Source organism: Callorhinchus milii, unplaced genomic scaffold, assembly GCF_018977255.1.
Source record: "Callorhinchus milii isolate IMCB2004 unplaced genomic scaffold, IMCB_Cmil_1.0 Scaffold20, whole genome shotgun sequence".
NCBI classification, from domain to species: Eukaryota; Metazoa; Chordata; class Chondrichthyes; order Chimaeriformes; family Callorhinchidae; genus Callorhinchus; species Callorhinchus milii.
In genome coordinates this window covers 7,530,537-7,547,894 of record NW_024704761.1, presented here as the reverse complement: position 1 = coordinate 7,547,894, position 17,358 = coordinate 7,530,537, and the positions used below count along the sequence as shown (strand labels likewise).

The 17,358-nt window shown below is 39.9% G+C and overlaps 1 protein-coding gene across 3 annotated transcripts in view; it reads left to right on the top strand.

Moving 5' to 3' along the window:
• The window catches only part of csnk1db (casein kinase 1, delta b), a 36,023-nt gene that overhangs the window by 9,775 nt on the left and 8,890 nt on the right, over window positions 1-17,358 (top strand). For all 3 annotated transcript variants that reach the window (XM_042342392.1, XM_042342394.1, XM_042342393.1), the window contains exons 2-7: window positions 3,653-3,763; window positions 7,895-8,043; window positions 8,492-8,720; window positions 9,102-9,272; window positions 10,380-10,528; window positions 11,680-11,845. In XM_042342392.1, the coding sequence (XP_042198326.1) occupies window positions 3,653-3,763; window positions 7,895-8,043; window positions 8,492-8,720; window positions 9,102-9,272; window positions 10,380-10,528; window positions 11,680-11,845 (975 nt within the window). The remainder of the gene's footprint in view (window positions 1-3,652; window positions 3,764-7,894; window positions 8,044-8,491; window positions 8,721-9,101; window positions 9,273-10,379; window positions 10,529-11,679; window positions 11,846-17,358) is intronic.

The following is a 17,358-nucleotide window of genomic DNA, read 5'->3' as shown; positions in this document are numbered from 1 at the left end:
AGGCCAATTGCCCTGTGAAATAACCAGGGGTCATATCTAGTGGGATGGGAGACCAAAGAAAATAATAATAATTAAATTGAAGTATTGGTCTGGGTATAGTTTCTCAGCACCGAAGTGACCAAAAGTTTATTAATTTTCTAGCAATCGGTGTGTATGTATGCGCATCTGTGCAGTGCTTTATTTTTCAAAACTGATGGGCTGAGAGGTCAAAATGAGAGTGCAGTTATTCACAAGAGAAAAGTAGTAAAATTCACTATGCACTGAGAGGCGAAACATATTTTGCAGATGGGAAGATTTTTTTAAATCCTGTCATTCCTGCAGTAATTTGAGTTCTGCCAAATACTTCCCTTTTGCTTTGCATTCAATAGTTGTAACTCATTACGACTAATCGGTGAGAAAATCTTGATACATCTGCATTCGATAAAAGCCATTTGCTTCTGTTTTATTTATGCTTTATATTTATAAATATTGCCAAATTTGTTTTTATCAATGTATGTATAAATATTTAGAAAAATGTTTATATTTCTCCTTCTGTTTCTATTATTATTGATCCATTTTGATAGTGATTAACTTCTGTTCAGATTCTTTCACGAAAATCTGTGTTTGGATGATTTTGGAATCGTTCACTACACCTTTGTTTTTTTTTGGTGGGAAATAAGAAAGAGGAAAGCATATCGAGACCTGACCAAACTTGAGAAAGTAGTTTTCTGGCAGTTATTCGCAGTCCTTAATGTACTTACAAGATACTGAGAAAATCCTTATCTGACTTTGTTTTATCATAATGTCAAAATAGTCTTGCCCGAGTACATATATATCAGCGTTGAATATACTAGACAGCAGACTTCACATTGGACTAGGCGTTAGCTGTTGATGTGAGGCCTTGCGCAAACCAGAAACGGAGTACATTTCACGGCTTAAATCTGTAGGCTAGCCAGAGGAGTTTGGTCACCAATTTGTCACCAGTAAATACCATTTTATAAACATTTTTTTAATGTGATTTGGAAAATTCTAGGTCCCGATTGTTATAATATAGTATCCTACTCTCGGGAATTTTGATCACAAATGAAAAGAGTGAGACTATCTAAATGGTGGGGGAAGAGAGTTACGAATTTGTTTAGCAGCATCTACAAAAGTATCGGAGAGCTCACAAAACCCAAGAAAGATTGCAAGGACAGGGCGTGGAAACCGTGAAGGTACAGGTAAACAGGATCATGACAAAAAAGGAAGTCTCCAGTTTTGTGCATGTGGAATAATTTGTGAAAAAAGCAAAGTGGGGTAGTGGAAGGCACCGACAGCTGAAAAAGCCATCGGTAACATTCCCTTGTTCATACTGTGCTTCTCGCTGAGAAATTGCTCTGATCGGCTAAAGTTAATTTGTCCACAAGTTGGATATCTATAATATCTACATCAATTCAAAAAGAAACAAGAACTTGTAAGCAGTGAGTTTTTAGGAGCAGAAATGAAACCCTGCGGGGTTCATTGTGGAACTTCCCCTTTAGTTCCACAGAATTTTTTTTTCCCCTTTAAAGTTTAATAGTGTCTGTTTCATTGTTAATCGTGTGTACATTGACCCTAGCGGGGCATGCACACATCTGTTACTGGATGTTAGCTGCGTGCAGTTTAAATGCAGTTGTTGATCCAATGCCAGGATTGTTAACTTCACTGTTTCCATGAAGGGCTATCCCTTTTTCCTATTTAGTTTTCGATGATAAATGGACCTGGTGTTTGGGGCATTGGGAAATGGGTGTGTTCACTTGCATACTGTATATTGGAAATAATTTTGAAGGTGGTAGTCCGGAATCCATGAAACTCCCAACCTACACCCTAAAGGAGTAGCTCAAAAACACTCATCGAAATCTGTGTACCTCACACTTAATCATCAACCACGTGACCAGTGGCGTCACTGTGCAGAAAGCCGTTCAGCTCTATCAGCAGACATTACGTTTCAAATCCATTGTTAATCTAACTTGTTTTGAAGAGTGGCTACTGATTTGGGTGGCAAAATGCCAGGATTTGGGATTTTCGGGTAAGAAAACACAAGGGTCCACAACCCAATCGTATTTTGAGTGAACCCGTGTTATAACAAAGCATTTGCCTTGTTGTGACACACAAAAAAGGGCCCTGAAAGAGATTCATCTTTTAAACTCTTACACACAGAGGGAAATTGCTCTCATACAACAATTACATTCTCAGATTCCACTGTTTGTAAATTTCATGAGATTACAGGATTTGTTTCTGCCCGTCATTCATATACAATCTTATTTTTTGTGTGTGTAACCTGAGGGGCACTCATTTATCTAGTGACATTAAATGTTATCTGTTAAAGATCAATTTACCCATGAACTCTAGATGTTTGTAAGCTATTATAAGATTACCCATTTCTTTTATAAACTACAATATCAATGCTATCTGTGTAGTCTTCTGTATTGCATTAAATACTGGAATACACAGATTAATGCCTAATATTTTGAGACTTTTATGTTGAGTGAATTTTTGCTTCTCGTGATAAGAGATTGCAAACAGATTGGTCAAATATAGAATAAATGTACCTTACTTTACTGTCCCATCTGTCCCTAGTGCTTTTCTTTTTTTGACACTGAACAGCTTGTGACCTCTGTATGATCGCAGTAAGTGCAGAGGTTTGTGATGTTTATTTTACTGTATCTTGCTCACACAGAGTTCTTGGTGAATCACTTAGCTTCATGTAACTTGTAAAATAAAGATCTATACGGAGTATTGGAGGATTTCAAGGAATCTGATCTGGTCCAGAGTTGTTCTATATGTCCTAAAGTAAACCAGAATAGAAAATGCCTGAAAGGATGGTGGAAACAGATTCAATAAGAACTTTCAAAAGGGAATTAGATAACTACTTGCAAAGGAAAGAATTGCAAGGATCTGGGGAAAGAGCAGGGAAATGGAACTGATTGGGTAGCTCTTTCAAAGAGCCGGCGCAGGCACAATGGGCTGAATGGCCTCCTTTTGTGCTGTAATATTCCATAATTCTGTGAATTATAGAAGATTGAACCCTACTTAATTTTAAAAAGCTGAGAATGTTTGAAAGAGTGGAGCTTTGTGTGTGACCCCGAAAATGTTCACTCATTCTAGTACCTCTTCCTTAAAGGGCCTATTTGATAATTCTATCCCCTGTCTCCTAAAGAAGCTGAGTTCTGCAACTCAGCAATACTCACTGAATTCTGTGAATTTCACACTTAATTATCAACATGAATATCTACACAGTAGAGCATTGTGACTGACTGACTGGGAGTTAGCCAAATAGTATTGATAATACAATAAACCACAAAATAAATGGCTTAATTAACTGATCTTCATAAACTGGATAGAAGGGTCTGCAGTGCTCGGTGGCAGTCCAGTTCTTCTGTTATTGGTGACCTACCTGTTTGGTCGCTTCTGTCAGATATGTGGCTGGGAGCCACTTTAATGGTCTGATACTTGCCTAGACAGTGACTTCAGTGGCAAATTTGCAACCCAAATGAACTCGGTTATCCTCTTTTCTAATACTGTTTTATAATTTTGTTCTAGCTTGTATAACTAACATAACCTGTTAATCGGAATGCAAATACCCTGCACCTTTGCTGATATCTATAGAGAACCATTTGAGCGTAACCAAACCATTGTTTTTTCCCCCTCCCAGGAACTGACATTGCTGCGGGAGAAGAGGTGGCTATCAAGCTAGAATGTGTGAAAACCAAACACCCACAGCTGCATATCGAGAGCAAGATCTACAAGATGATGCAAGGAGGGGGTAAGGTTTTCCACCTTTAATTAACCGCCCAGTTTCTCCCAAGCTCTCACACCCTTCAATCATGTTTCGCATTTTCAGTATCTTGCTGTGAGTCCAAACGTTTACCTCTTTTGGTGTTTGAAATGGTATCACAGCTGGACATTTACTGGACCATCTGTTTGCTGAAAATCTGTTTCTGTGAGGCCTCGTTGTCTTGTTACTTACCTGTCATGTGAACACAAATGTGACCTATCAGAGGCATGTTCCCCACCCTGCGTACACCCAAAGTCATTGCACTCCCATATGCTGTGTAGGGTATGTCAGTGAAGTGGTCTAGATTGGTGTGCTTAAGGTGTTGCCTACCTTATCGGCCTGGAAGATGATTTAGTTCACTTCTACCGTAACTACCTAATTATTGATGAAAGGTACCTGTTGCATGTTTCTTACTCCTGGCGGGCACAAGCAGCAGTAAAATTCTACAGGCACCCACTTCCCAGATGCTTCAGCTAAATGGCTATTTATATGTGGGCCTTATTTGTGCTAACTAGCTGGGTGAGCATGATAAAATTGTAGCCATCCCTTTTGCTGGTAGTCTTCCTTATGTGTCTTTCTTGCAGTGATCAAAGCAGGAATCCTGGCTTTTTTTTTAAACCTTGTCAGGTCCTTGAGGGAAATGTAACATCCCAACTACTGGCTGAAATCAGCAAACTCTGCACAAACATGCAACCTTTATAATAATAATAATCCTTGCATTTGATATAGCGCTTTTCACGTCGGGAGGACGTCCCAAAGCGCTTCACAGAACACACTGTAAAGTGAATTGACTGTATATTTGTGGGCGAACGCGGAAGCCAATTGCGCACAGCAATGTCCCACAAACAGTCGTAGATTGAAAATGACCAATTTATTATTGTTTTTGGTTTTGGAGGGATTATTATTATTAGGCGTGTGGAGTAAGGAAACTTGCCCAAGGTTTCGCCCTACCTGGAATTGAACTCGGGTCTCTCGCTCGCTTTATAGCTGAGTGCTGCACTGGGTAGTGTTCTACCTCGTGGGATCCTAGGTATGTGTCGTGCTTTTTAAAATGAATGCATCTTTTGAGGAATTCTTAATAGAAAGCCTCAACATCTAGGAGATTTGGTAGTTCATTGTATAAAAGGACATTACAGTTCATGCAAGAGAGTTCATAATGGAATACACCTTTAGGAAGTAGTGAGTTTAGAATATTTGGTATATTCAGGTTAGTAGAGAATATTCTTTTTACAATTTAACAGCAGTCAGCAAATGTTTATTACCAATCTTATGGAGTCTTGTAGCTCAGTGATTATAGCAAAGGCGAGTCATTGGGAAAGTTTCATTACTCAACACGCCTCTATCTACCTAGCAGTAAGTACGAACTCGGTTCTTAGTCAATTGGTAGATCGCTTTTCCTGTATCAATTCCTTCAAAAAAAATAATAAATAGGTCACTTCAATCCACGACAGTTTGAGGGACACTGTGTTCGCAATTGGTTGCCGCGTTTCGCCCACAAAATATGCAGTCAATTCATTTTACAGTAAATTCTGTGAAGCGCTTTGAGGCGTCTCAAAGACATCGTAAGGCACTGTATCAAATGCAAGGATTATTATTTATTATTATGACCTTTCTACACCACCAACCTGCCAGTGGAATTTGAATTGCAAATTATAGCTGCAGTTCCAAGAAGTACTTAGGTCAGGCCCAACTTATCAGATCATGAATGTAAAGTCTAGATTCTTTTAATCTTGATGTACCATAAACTAATTTGTTTTGTAGGGAGAGGAGGTGAGATTGTTTCAGCAGGTCATATGATATATTCAAGTGCAATACAGCAATATGAGCCATGGTTGTGTTTGATGCTTTTCTTAATCCCCGTGTGTTAGCGAGCTACATCCTCCACGATTCTTTTCTTACATCAGTAGGTGTACTATTCTCTACCCATAGTGTTGTAACTACTTTTTTTTCAAGATGCTGCAGGTGATTTTAATTCATTTTTCTTTTGTCATTGAATCCTTTCGCTTGGCTGAATTCTTTACTCTTGAGTTCTTTCTCTTCCCTCTTCCACCACCCCCACCCCCCCCCCCCCTGCCCTAAAACAAAGTAATGGAATGGGTCACACACTATCTCCAACTGCAGGTGGAGTTTTGCGTAATCCATGACCACTGTTGTATTACCTAGAATTGTAGTACATGGGTTTGTGGTATAGTTGCGTCACGTCTCTTGCTGCTAATAGGAAGAGCTCTACCAATTTCCCCTTTCAGCAGCAGAGTAAATGCTGTATTTATTTCATCCCCCTTCATTTTTCTGTTTCTGACTTGCTGAGATAAATTCATATAGGCTGGGGTGCCCTTCAGTATATCACCAAAGTGTCTGTTCCTCATGGGTGAACCTGATCCTATCCTTGTTTGATTCAAACTTTTAAAAGGCTTCAAACAGCCAATTTGTTCATGATTTTGTACGAAGAGCATTGCAACATTGCACACATTTCTATCCCTTGCTGCTGTTAGCATTGGGTTACATTTGTCCTGTTGCACATTTACATTGCCAGTTTACTGCCGAAAAATGTTCCAAAGTTGCTGGTAAATTTGCAGTATGAATGAGACGCTCACCACTAAATAATTCTTTGCTCTGACAGCTTAAATGTAAAGTTGACAGACCAGTAAACTGTGGCTGAGGCTGTCACGTGCTGCCTGCACAGAACAGCAACCTGGTTTTACTGTCGCTAGTTTATACAGATATAGTTATAAAGTGCAGCTGTCTGCTGCAAAGCTGCTCCGCAACAAAAATAGGTCGGTTACATCAGTTGCTTGTGTTGTAGAAACCACTTTGGCAAACTGGTTCTGCAATACAAGTACTGTATTATATATTGCAGTTCTGTTGCAGTGTTTTTATTAAACACGAGATGGCATTATTTGCTCAACCTTGGTATACCATTTGATTGTGGGAGGCTTTTGCAGCCTATTGCTTGCAAGCATCACGTCACATTTTCTCTTAGAAAGGAAGTTACTTTCTATACAGAAATTTCCCATCTCGCCTCCCATCTATTTGTCATATTGAGCACTAAATATTAGCTCTTGACTGACTGCAGCGATGTTCCTTCCCAGTGCTGCCAGCATTCTTGGGTTCTGACCACGGTGCCAGTTAATGAATAAAATGGGGAGAAGAGTTACTGTTCATTGCTTAAGAGCTGTTCTATCTGACCCCGAAAGATGATGTAACAAATCTCTGTCTCTCTGCAAAATTACATGATCCGATCTGGCTCGCATTCTCTAAGTGATGGTTTCCATGGGCCTGGCAGCAACATTACAGTAGCCATTGTGTTCCACAGAACTAATTATTGTTTATCTTTCAATCCCATTGATCAGACGCTCCTTTTTGTTTAAATGAATTAATTGAGATATATTTTTGTTTAAATTAGCTAATTGATGCAGCATCAAGTGCTTTTGTAGTCCGTTCCACATATGTACTAAACTTCATCAGACTTAATTGTTTTGAAGCTTGTTAGCTTTGTGTTCATGTCCTCGTGTTTTATAATGATTATGCAGCAATTTCTACAAATTGTAAACTGGACTAAATCAACACTTTTATAGACTAAATATACATTTATGCCACCAGTGCTGGAAGCCATTGTTAAAATCATTCGATACGATGGAATGTTTTCATAGGCAATTTAATATGTGGTTTAAGGCAAATTACCTTTTGGTAATTTGAGTTCAATGGAAGGGAGTGGCAGGTGCTACTCTTATGAAAGGGCATTGTAACAGCACAGTATGGCAGTTGCAGCTGAATTGAATGGCTTTCTGAATTCAATTGAATATTGCTGCCTGCATAAAATGTGAAAGACATTAAAACATAACTGAGAATTTGTAGGATTTGGGCGGATTGTCACTTTTGAATATAATTATCCTGAAATCTTGTTCACCCTATACAGCGATTTCCCATCTCGCCTCCCATCTATTTGTCATATTGAGCACTAAATATTAGTGCTATTGCTAATCGCTGAAGCACTAGTCCTTGTGATTTGTAATCCAGAACCCAGTTTTACAGTCCATTTGTGAGTCCGAATTGTAAGGGTAATGAGTTGCTATTTTGTTTTGTTCAGCTTTTTAAAAATTTGTACGCTTTGTTTTCTAGTTGGCATTCCCACCATCAAGTGGTGTGGCGCCGAGGGAGATTACAATGTGATGGTTATGGAGCTACTTGGACCAAGTCTCGAGGATCTTTTTAACTTCTGTTCACGTAAATTCAGTCTTAAGACAGTCCTGCTCCTTGCTGATCAGATGGTAAGAAATGTTTTCATCCATTTAATTTTCCATGCTTCTAACGCCTGAAGAATTTCCTTGCCCCCGTCCCCTTTTGTCACTTGTGCTCTGTAGCACTGTCTGTAGCTTTCTTCACGGAGTCTTTCAACCTAAGTTGTATAAGAGATTTAGGTTCGCAAAGAATATTGGAGATGCTCAGTACTTTGGGAAGGGCAGTTCTGAGATCTCAGAGCTGAGATATATGGATACTTTGCATTTTATGCCTAGAGGTAGTTTTTCCAAGCATCGAGGGATTGTACTCTTCGCTGCTTTTCCAACAAGTGCTTTTTCGACCTTGTTTTCTCAAAGCTCAAATGTGGCATCTGAAAGATTTGAGTGCTGGTGGGGATAACTTAAGAAAAGGGAAATGTGCTGTTGCAATTAATTGATTTTAATGTGTGAGGTATTGTTGTTCCCCTTCTGAACTTAGATCAGCAGGATTGAGTACATTCATTCAAAGAATTTCATCCATCGCGACGTGAAACCTGACAACTTCCTAATGGGGCTGGGCAAGAAGGGCAACCTGGTCTACATTATTGACTTTGGGCTAGCAAAAAAGTATCGCGATGCGCGGACGCACCAACATATACCGTACCGTGAAAATAAGAACCTCACAGGAACCGCAAGATATGCATCCATCAACACACATTTGGGCATAGGTAGGCACCTGACCTGTCCAGAATTGGTGTCCAGTTGAGTTACATGGTAATTAATGTTACACAAAACAGGGATCAATACATTTCAGAATGTGCTGATTCCAGACAATTTTATGCGGTGGGGGGAGGCGGGGAATCGCTATGCTCAATTTTAGAAAAGTGCAGCAAATGTGCAAAGTGTATGAACTATGTGTAAAAAGGATGTGTGGCTGTTACTTTGTAAATATAGAATTCTACAGCATTTCTGAAATTTAGGACTATTGCACTGCACTTTATCGGTGATTTTCATGCAAGTTTCACCACTAAAATTGAGAACTATTTTCACTTGAGATACTGGGGATTGTTGCTTGATTTCCTCAACTAATGGATATGTCTCTGTTCCAGAACAAAGTCGTCGTGATGATCTGGAGTCCCTGGGCTACGTTCTGATGTACTTCAACTTGGGGTCCTTGCCTTGGCAGGGGCTGAAGGCTGCCACCAAGAGGCAGAAATATGAACGCATCAGTGAGAAGAAAATGTCTACTCCCATAGAAGTGCTGTGCAAAGGTTACTCCTGTAAGTATCAACCTCTTATCAAGGTGAAATTGATTTGTTATCCTTATTCATGTAATTAGCTTATGTACCACTTCTTGGCCACCAATGGTTTCTCCTTTAGTCCTCGCACTGTCATGTGTGACGTCCCTAGGCTCTCTGTCCTCGGTCTCCTCTTATTCAAACTATACATGCTCCCGCTCGGCGATGTCATCTGCAGGCATGGGGTCAATTTCCAACTCTATCTTGCCACCTTCACCCTCGACTCCAGGACCGGTGATGTCCTGGCTAATTGTCTGTCTGACATCAAGTCGTGTACGCGAGCCTACTTCCTCCTGCTCAATGTTGGCAAAATAGAGGCCCTCTCTTGCCTCCTTCAAGTCCCGTCTGAAGACCTTCCTCTTCGACCATGCCTTCGGCCTCCAAACCCCCCGTACTTACTCCCCTTCTGACTCCCAGCTCAGGTCCAAAACCACTTTCCAGCATCCTGAAACGTCCTTCCGACATGAAAGGCGCTATACAAGTGTAAGTTGTTGTTGTTATACCACAGAAATGGCCTGGTAGAACTATTTGACTCCCAACCTGTCATTCTAAAATTGTTTTTTTTATTCAGGTCAATTTCTGTATACTTGTCAACATGCTAGAATTGAGTGCTGCAAGTGTTGTATGTTAGGGTGGTGAAGGGATTGGGAGTAACTGAACTAGGCCAATTCTCATTAAATCTGCTGGTGAGTATCTGAACAATATTATTTACTCTAGAGTACAACTCTGCACAGCACTAAATAATATTGCTCAGATACTGAGCAATCAATATGAGCAATATTATTTACCTACCGTCTAAAACCAGGTGCATTGACCTGTTAAGGGGATGAAGTATTTTCAAAATTATAAGACATTCATAACTAATGCTTTCTTATTCCCTAAGCCACTCTCTAAGCATAATTAGGATGTCCTCCTGACGTGAAAGACAAATGTAATTTTGTTTTGTATAATCATCTGGCCAAGGATTGAGAAGATTGACTTGTAAATGAGGAGAATTGTGCAGAGTTTGACTTGAACTCATTCATTTCCACTTGCCCTGATTGTTACCAAGATCTAAAATATTGGTATTCGTTTTGCTTTCCCCCACAGCGGAGTTTGCTACATACCTGAATTTCTGCCGCTCTCTGCGCTTTGATGACAAGCCAGACTACTCCTACCTGAGACAACTATTCCGCAATCTCTTCCACCGACTAGGCTTCTCCTATGACTATGTCTTTGACTGGAACATGCTCAAGTTTGTAAGTTTTATGTTAACACTGCTTTGAAGTGCGCAAATCTACTGTAAAAATTACATAGGATTAGTTTTATGCGTACCAAAGTGTGATTTCATAATGGGAAGGGCAATGGTGAAATGAACCTTCGTACTTGAATCACAGCTGTTGATCAAAAACATCTAGTGCATTTGCCGTAATTGTATAATGTATGCACATTCAGGTTTAGCGCTAATATGTTTTGCTTCACCTGAAGACCATTTTGGGATATCTCTTTTAAAAAGTCTGCTTGCTACTCCATGTAAAAGGCGCTATATAAATGCAAGTTGTTGCTGCTGCTGAGGTTTACGACGGGACACGGGCCACAAGCTGCAGATTAGTTACTTTGTGGTGAAAGTACTCTTGTGGCATCCAGAAAATCCTCTATGTCCAAGCTTACAATGCATAATCAAAGAGGTTTGCTACATGGTATTGTGGTGACCCATTTGCTCCATCAACTGATTCCCACCTTGTCTAGTTGTTTCACTTCTTGCTGAGTCGGTCCAAATCTAGCTCCACTTGCCAAATCTAGCTTCATTCTCCTTTTGGCCCAATGGCTTTGTGTGAAGTATTAATTTTAATTAAATAAACTACATGCGTTACCATATTGAGTTATGATAACTTTCCCGAGGAGCATATAACAGATGATCAGTTTCCCAAACTGTTTTGTATCACACCAGAGCTCATTGTTAAGATTTTGAGCACCTGCCTCTCCCTTTAGTTCCCTTTTGTTTGTAAAGCCAAATAAATCTATAGAAATTTACATTTATTTTGGTTCTAAGAAATCTTTAATTGTATGAGTATTTGTCTAAGGAAGTACAGTATCAATTTACTTTTCCCAGTTAATAGGCAAACATTGCTGTACAAGGTCAAAAGCTAATACTCCTGAAAGTATAGCCAGTCATGCATATCTTTTGTTGGCGGCTGAAAATGTAATGACAAAGTAAACTATTTTATGGTTTATTAGCTCCGTACATTGAACTGTATTGATAGATAAATCACCAAGCTTCGGGCATGGTGGTACCACTTCCTGATAGTCTGCCAAGTGTTTTATTCACTCATAATGCGTCATATCTCAGGGCATTCAAATGGTAGCCTCCAAACGATTGATCCCTAGTAAGGTCTTCTCTTGGTTCCAGGGGGCCAGCAGAGCAGCGGAAGATGCTGAACGAAGAGAACGGGAGGATAGGATGAGGCACGGACGAAATCCAGCAGCACGGGGACTACCATCAACTGCTTCTGGGAGACTGAGAGGAAACCAAGAAATGGCACCCCAGACACCTCTCACACCCACCTCCCACACCGGTAGGAAATAGCTACTAACTGAGTCTACTCAATAGGGCTGTTTCTGACCACTCAGGACAGGTGGTCTTGTCAGGACACCCGAATTGTGTGATTGTGGCGTGACCCAAGTCTAAGCCTTTCATGAGTTTCAGTTCTAGTCCCGTTCAGTTTCCTCTCGTTTTATGTGACCGATGGAAAATTAAATTGATGTTTGTAAGCAGCATTCCTTGTTGCGTTTAGTGCATGTGCTGTTTCTAACTTGGGTTTCCACCACCATATATGTTGCATTGTGTAACAAACCCCCACCCTCCACCCCCAGGTAGACCGTATCCACAAAGCATTCAATGACAAGAAACAGGATGCCTCACCCACGAGATTTATTTATGATCGTATCACAAAACTATCAATCTGTTCTTAAACGTACGTGAACAAACTGTACAAGATGCTTTTGAAAGTACTAGTTTTAAAGTGAATGAATGTCGTGCTGGCTGTCGCTCATCTGGCGTCTTGGAGCTGAGCTGGTACCTGATGTCTGAACGGAGGCAGTAAACTCACAGCAGCATCTTTCACAGTACTTGGCCCTAAATAAGCACAAAAGGCTAGCTGGACTAGCTGTGATAAGGATCTGCTTTTTTTTAAAACAATAAAAATGACCTTCTATTAATGATAATCAAAGGAGAGGGAGGGTCTGCAGAGTTTACTGGCTTTGTGGTTTTTCTTTTGCGGTATTACCTAAAGTTTTGAGCAGAAAATTGTGCAGAAATAGCTCTTAAACACAAACCTGAGTTTGGGATTGCTTCTGTGTTTGTGTTATTTACCAGAAGATTGCAAATTTAAAATGCAGTTGATAATGTGTCGGTCAAGTAGCTAGAAATTCTGTAAAAAGAAAGTTACTGCATCTTAGTTAAGTACTAGGATACGTGCAGGGTAGAATCATCTTAACACTCGAAGAATTTTCTCTTTCCATCAGATGCCCCATTGTTGCATGCTTTCATCTTTAAAGCAGTTTCATGTTAATATTTTTCTGTAGCGTTTGTAAATCACTAAACCTCAGGGACCCATAAATTCCCATTGTCACACAGACCAATTTTATATTCTGCAAATGAGTGGACTGGATGAAATTGGAATGTTGCAAATCTGGCCTCAGAAAAGAAGTCTCTACCTGGGTCCAGACTTGCCAGCTTTCTTTCCTTAGCGCACAAATGGACAATTGTAAAATTCAACTTTCAATTTGAAGTCTCAAGAGCCTTCAGAAAAACAGCTTGAAAAATGACATTGAATTTTAAGTATTTTCCCAAATTTGCACACTCTGAAACACTTAAGGAAAAAAATCTACATCTGGGCTTGGAGGGTGGGGCGGGGGCAATTTCTGCCTTGGTGACTACACTCGAGCTCCAGCCTGTTGGCTCACAAAGGGATCTGAATTCCTTTTACGTTACAACCATGTGATGTGCTTGAAAGCAGATCTGCAATTTGTATAAAATGATGGTATCGCCTAACTGGCAGAAGAAACATTCTGTGGATTTCATCCTGCAAAATTATAATGTAGGGATAAGCAGAGAGAAGTACAATTAATATCTCAGACGGTACTTTAATTCTGTAGGGGAGGGATGTAGAATTTAAAGGTGCACAATGAAGTGTGTTCAGTTTTTGTACAAAAAGTACATTCCGTGGTGTGTGAAACTCGAGATGATCTGAGACAGAATCTTTAACCAGTTATTGATCTCACTGGGCACTTGGGGTGGGGGCGTAGGGAGAATGGCTAATTCCATGGGATGTGAGTACACAGGTAACAGGCTTGTCGAGATTAAGGTTGTACATAGAGCAGTGTGTGATTTAAGAACAAGCTGATCAATAGAGTATGACTGGTACGTAGTTAACAGACTTGGAGTTGTAAAGTTATTGTGAGTGACTTGGTGCAGTGTGGGGAGTGCGGACAGTAGAGACTACTGCAAGTAATTTAGTGGTGCTTGATTAGTAGAGATGATGCAATATAAAATACAATCATAATTCTGGCGAAGAAGTATTCCTGGGAATGGCAACAGGACTAATCTAATGGTGGTTCAGTTGGGTCCTAACTGTGAAAGTGACGTTTGAACATTGTCCAATCCAATGATTAGATTAGAGTCCTGAGCACCCTCCCAGATCTTTTATACGACATATGCTGTGTGTGTTTTTAACATGAGAAACATTATTGTGTATATATTTCTTAACCATTGTTGGGGTAAAATGCTCAGTGCTGTGTGCTGAGATGTGTGTGTGTATATGTGTCTGTCTGTATGTGTGTGTGCGTGTCTGGGGGGAGTGCGGGGAGAAATAATTCAATTTATTAATCTCCTCTGATATTACCAGGGAATAATTGCAATAGATTATAGGTAAATTCTGTATATAGTGTATGCATTCCACCCTCATTATAAAGCTCTCAGTTGCAGCCATTTTGATTATGTAGCTATACCCAATTTTTTTCATGTTCAGTTTTATTGTTTTCAGGATATCACTGTAACATGCACACCAACTCCTTGGCTTCTGAGAGCTAATATAATGAGAATGGAGTGTTAAATTCCAGTAATTCTATGAAGCATTTAAAAAGTTGTCAAATATACTTTGTTGCTAATAAAGAGATTTTAAAACCCATCCATTTGTTTTGCTTTATTTAAGATGTCTAACGTTTAGAAAAGATGCAAAAAAAATCACATGCTATTAACTGATTAACCTAGTTTTGAGAGCAAGTTTTTGAACTGGGATGTGTGGACAAAGACCTAACTAAGCACTTCTTCCAGCAAAAGAAAAGGCTGAAATGATGGGAAACTCGACCTGCTTTCTTGAGAGTTTTAGAATTGATGCATTTCAGGGGAGGCGAAGAAGAAAGGGATTTGTTTTGACTGACTCCTTATATTTTCTGATTCCATTTTGCCGTCACAATTTCTTTCTTTCATTCGGTGTTGGGGATGTTGTTTAAGACTACATCACAGGGAGCATCTCTGTAAATACGACTTAAGACAACATAAAGAAGTGGATGCTCACATTTCAGACACTGCCGCCCATAAAAACTGAACATCATATATAGCCTCTCCTCAGCTGAGCAAACAATAACAAACCCATGTAGAATTGTGGCCTCTCAATCTACAGGTCATGGGGTGCACTTCAAGTCTTGGTGAGAAGGAAATTATGACTTCAGTCTTCAAAACATCACAAGTTTGGTTCAGAGCAAATAGAAAATACCCTTTTGTAAAAACAACAAATTACATCTGTATAGCACCTTTTACATCAGGAGGATGTCCAGGGCAATGTGAGCATCTGCAGTGTGTTTATCACAGTGTAGACCTCACGGATCTAATCTTAAAAACGATCAAGAAGGGGACATTGGTGGAGGAAATCTATAAAAAGGACAGTCAACAGATCATTTTGCCGCAGTGTCCTGTGTTATAGTGCTACAATGCATTGTAATGGTGGTGTGAAGGAAATAAAACAAGCTCAATATTGCAGTAGAATGACAAACCACGGCATTTTTCAAATGTTATTTATATACATTTTTTAAAAAATCTCTTACGTTAGCCTTCTCACTGTTCTTTTAGGTGTCTTACTAGATGGGGAACACAGGACCTGACAATTGTTTTTCTTGGAAAGTTTAACATTGTAAAAGCTTTTTAAAGTGATCACCGCATGACCTATTAATTCCCCATCCTGGTTAGCTCAAGTCAAGTTGAACGGCAGATTTGGAACCAGAAAATTATTTTAGTTCTATACGTGAATCTTTGACACAAAGGGAAACAGTGACCTGTTCACCACTGATACATTCTAAACGTGGCTGGGAGTTCTGTGACAGCATTTGTACAGCGCCTTTCATGTCGAGAGGACGTCCCAAGGCACTGGACAGTAAGGGATCCACACCCAAGCTTACTGAAGTATGGGTGCAACCCTGCAGTCATTTTGTAACATAGTAGAATTGCAATAGTTTCTCATGCTGAGTCATTTAATTGGATATCAACCCAGTGAGTAACCTCCATATTGGATCGGTTAATAATAATAATAATAATCCTTGCATTTGATATAACGCTTTTCACGTCGGGAGGACGTCCCAAAGCGCTTCACAGAACACACCGTAAATGAATTGACTGTACATTTGTGGGCGAACGCGGCAGCCAATTGCGCACAGCAATGTCCCACAAACAGTTGTAGATTGAAAATGGCCAATTTTTTTTATTATTATTTTGGGTTTTGAAGGGATTATTATTAGGCTCTGTGTGGAGTAAGGAAACTTGCCCAAGGTTTCACCCTCTGCCTGGAATTGAACTCGGGTCTCTCGCTTGCAAAGCGAGTGCTCTAACCACTGAACTACAGGACTCCAGTTGGAGTGAGCGCGTGTTTTTTTAAAATATAAGTGTATTTAATGAGAGAGGGAATTATGTACCCAATCTGAACAATTTCAATTGAATTCAGTTAAAACAACAAATTACATTTGTTTTGCGCCTTTCACGTCAGGAGGACATTTCAAGGTGCTGCTTGACAGTCAGGGAAATCCGAAACGTGCTAAGATACTGGATGGAGAACACAGGACCTCACAATCGTTTTTCTTGGGAAGTTTCAACATTATAAAAGCTTTTTAAAGCGATCGCCGCATGACTTATTAGTTCCCCATCCTGCCTAGCTCAAGTCAGTTGAACGGCAGATTTGGAACCAGAAAATTCTGTGTTCGATTCCTGGTGGGAGCCCTCTCTCCTGTTCAAGCTTGTTCAAGTGAATGGATCTCTTAATGTGAAGGGGAAGGAGATAGCGGGAGCTCCCTGAGGCTCTGCTAGCTCCAAGGAGAATTGCTTAATAAGCTTAAGCCTGTCAGCCATAAGGCATTGTTGATGGTTGGCTGGCTGTTCAGCTCATTCATAAGACTTTGAGGTAAGGAGCTGCCTTTCAACTGGTCAAGGCTTTTGTTCACAGATTGAGGACAGCTCAAAAGAGACTATTTATAAGTCTAGAGGTGAAATTTGTTACTTCAATGTTTATATCGTTATTGCTCGCGATAAATATCAATGCTGCAAATTATCACAGGACAGAATTTAGGATCTGGGGCCTTGGATCAGGTCAATCCGGGTGGGGGTAGGGAGATGTTTTTAATAAGGATTTCACTTCCTCTTTAGGCAGATCGTAATGAGAAGCAAAATTTAAATTGAAGACTGGCTAGAATGTTTCTGGCAAGCTGCTCAGATACCACTTGTAGTAAGATGTGGAACATTTTATTTAAAGTGTATTCAGTGAATGAGATGCCTGTCTTAAATCTATAAATACACCATAGAGCTTTTATTCATTCAAAAAGCTAAAAAGATTTCCGACTCCAATCCCCTAAACGTTTATTTTTAAACAGAAGGTGGATGGGTCCATCCCCATATTCTTTGTTGGCCCCTACGACTTAGACGAGGGTTATTACTAGAACACGGAATGCCCTGCCAAAAAGATTTGTAGTTGAAGCAGAATCCATAAATCTTCTGAGAAGGAATGATGATAGATATGTGAAAAGGATCTGCCAAAGGTTTTGCGAT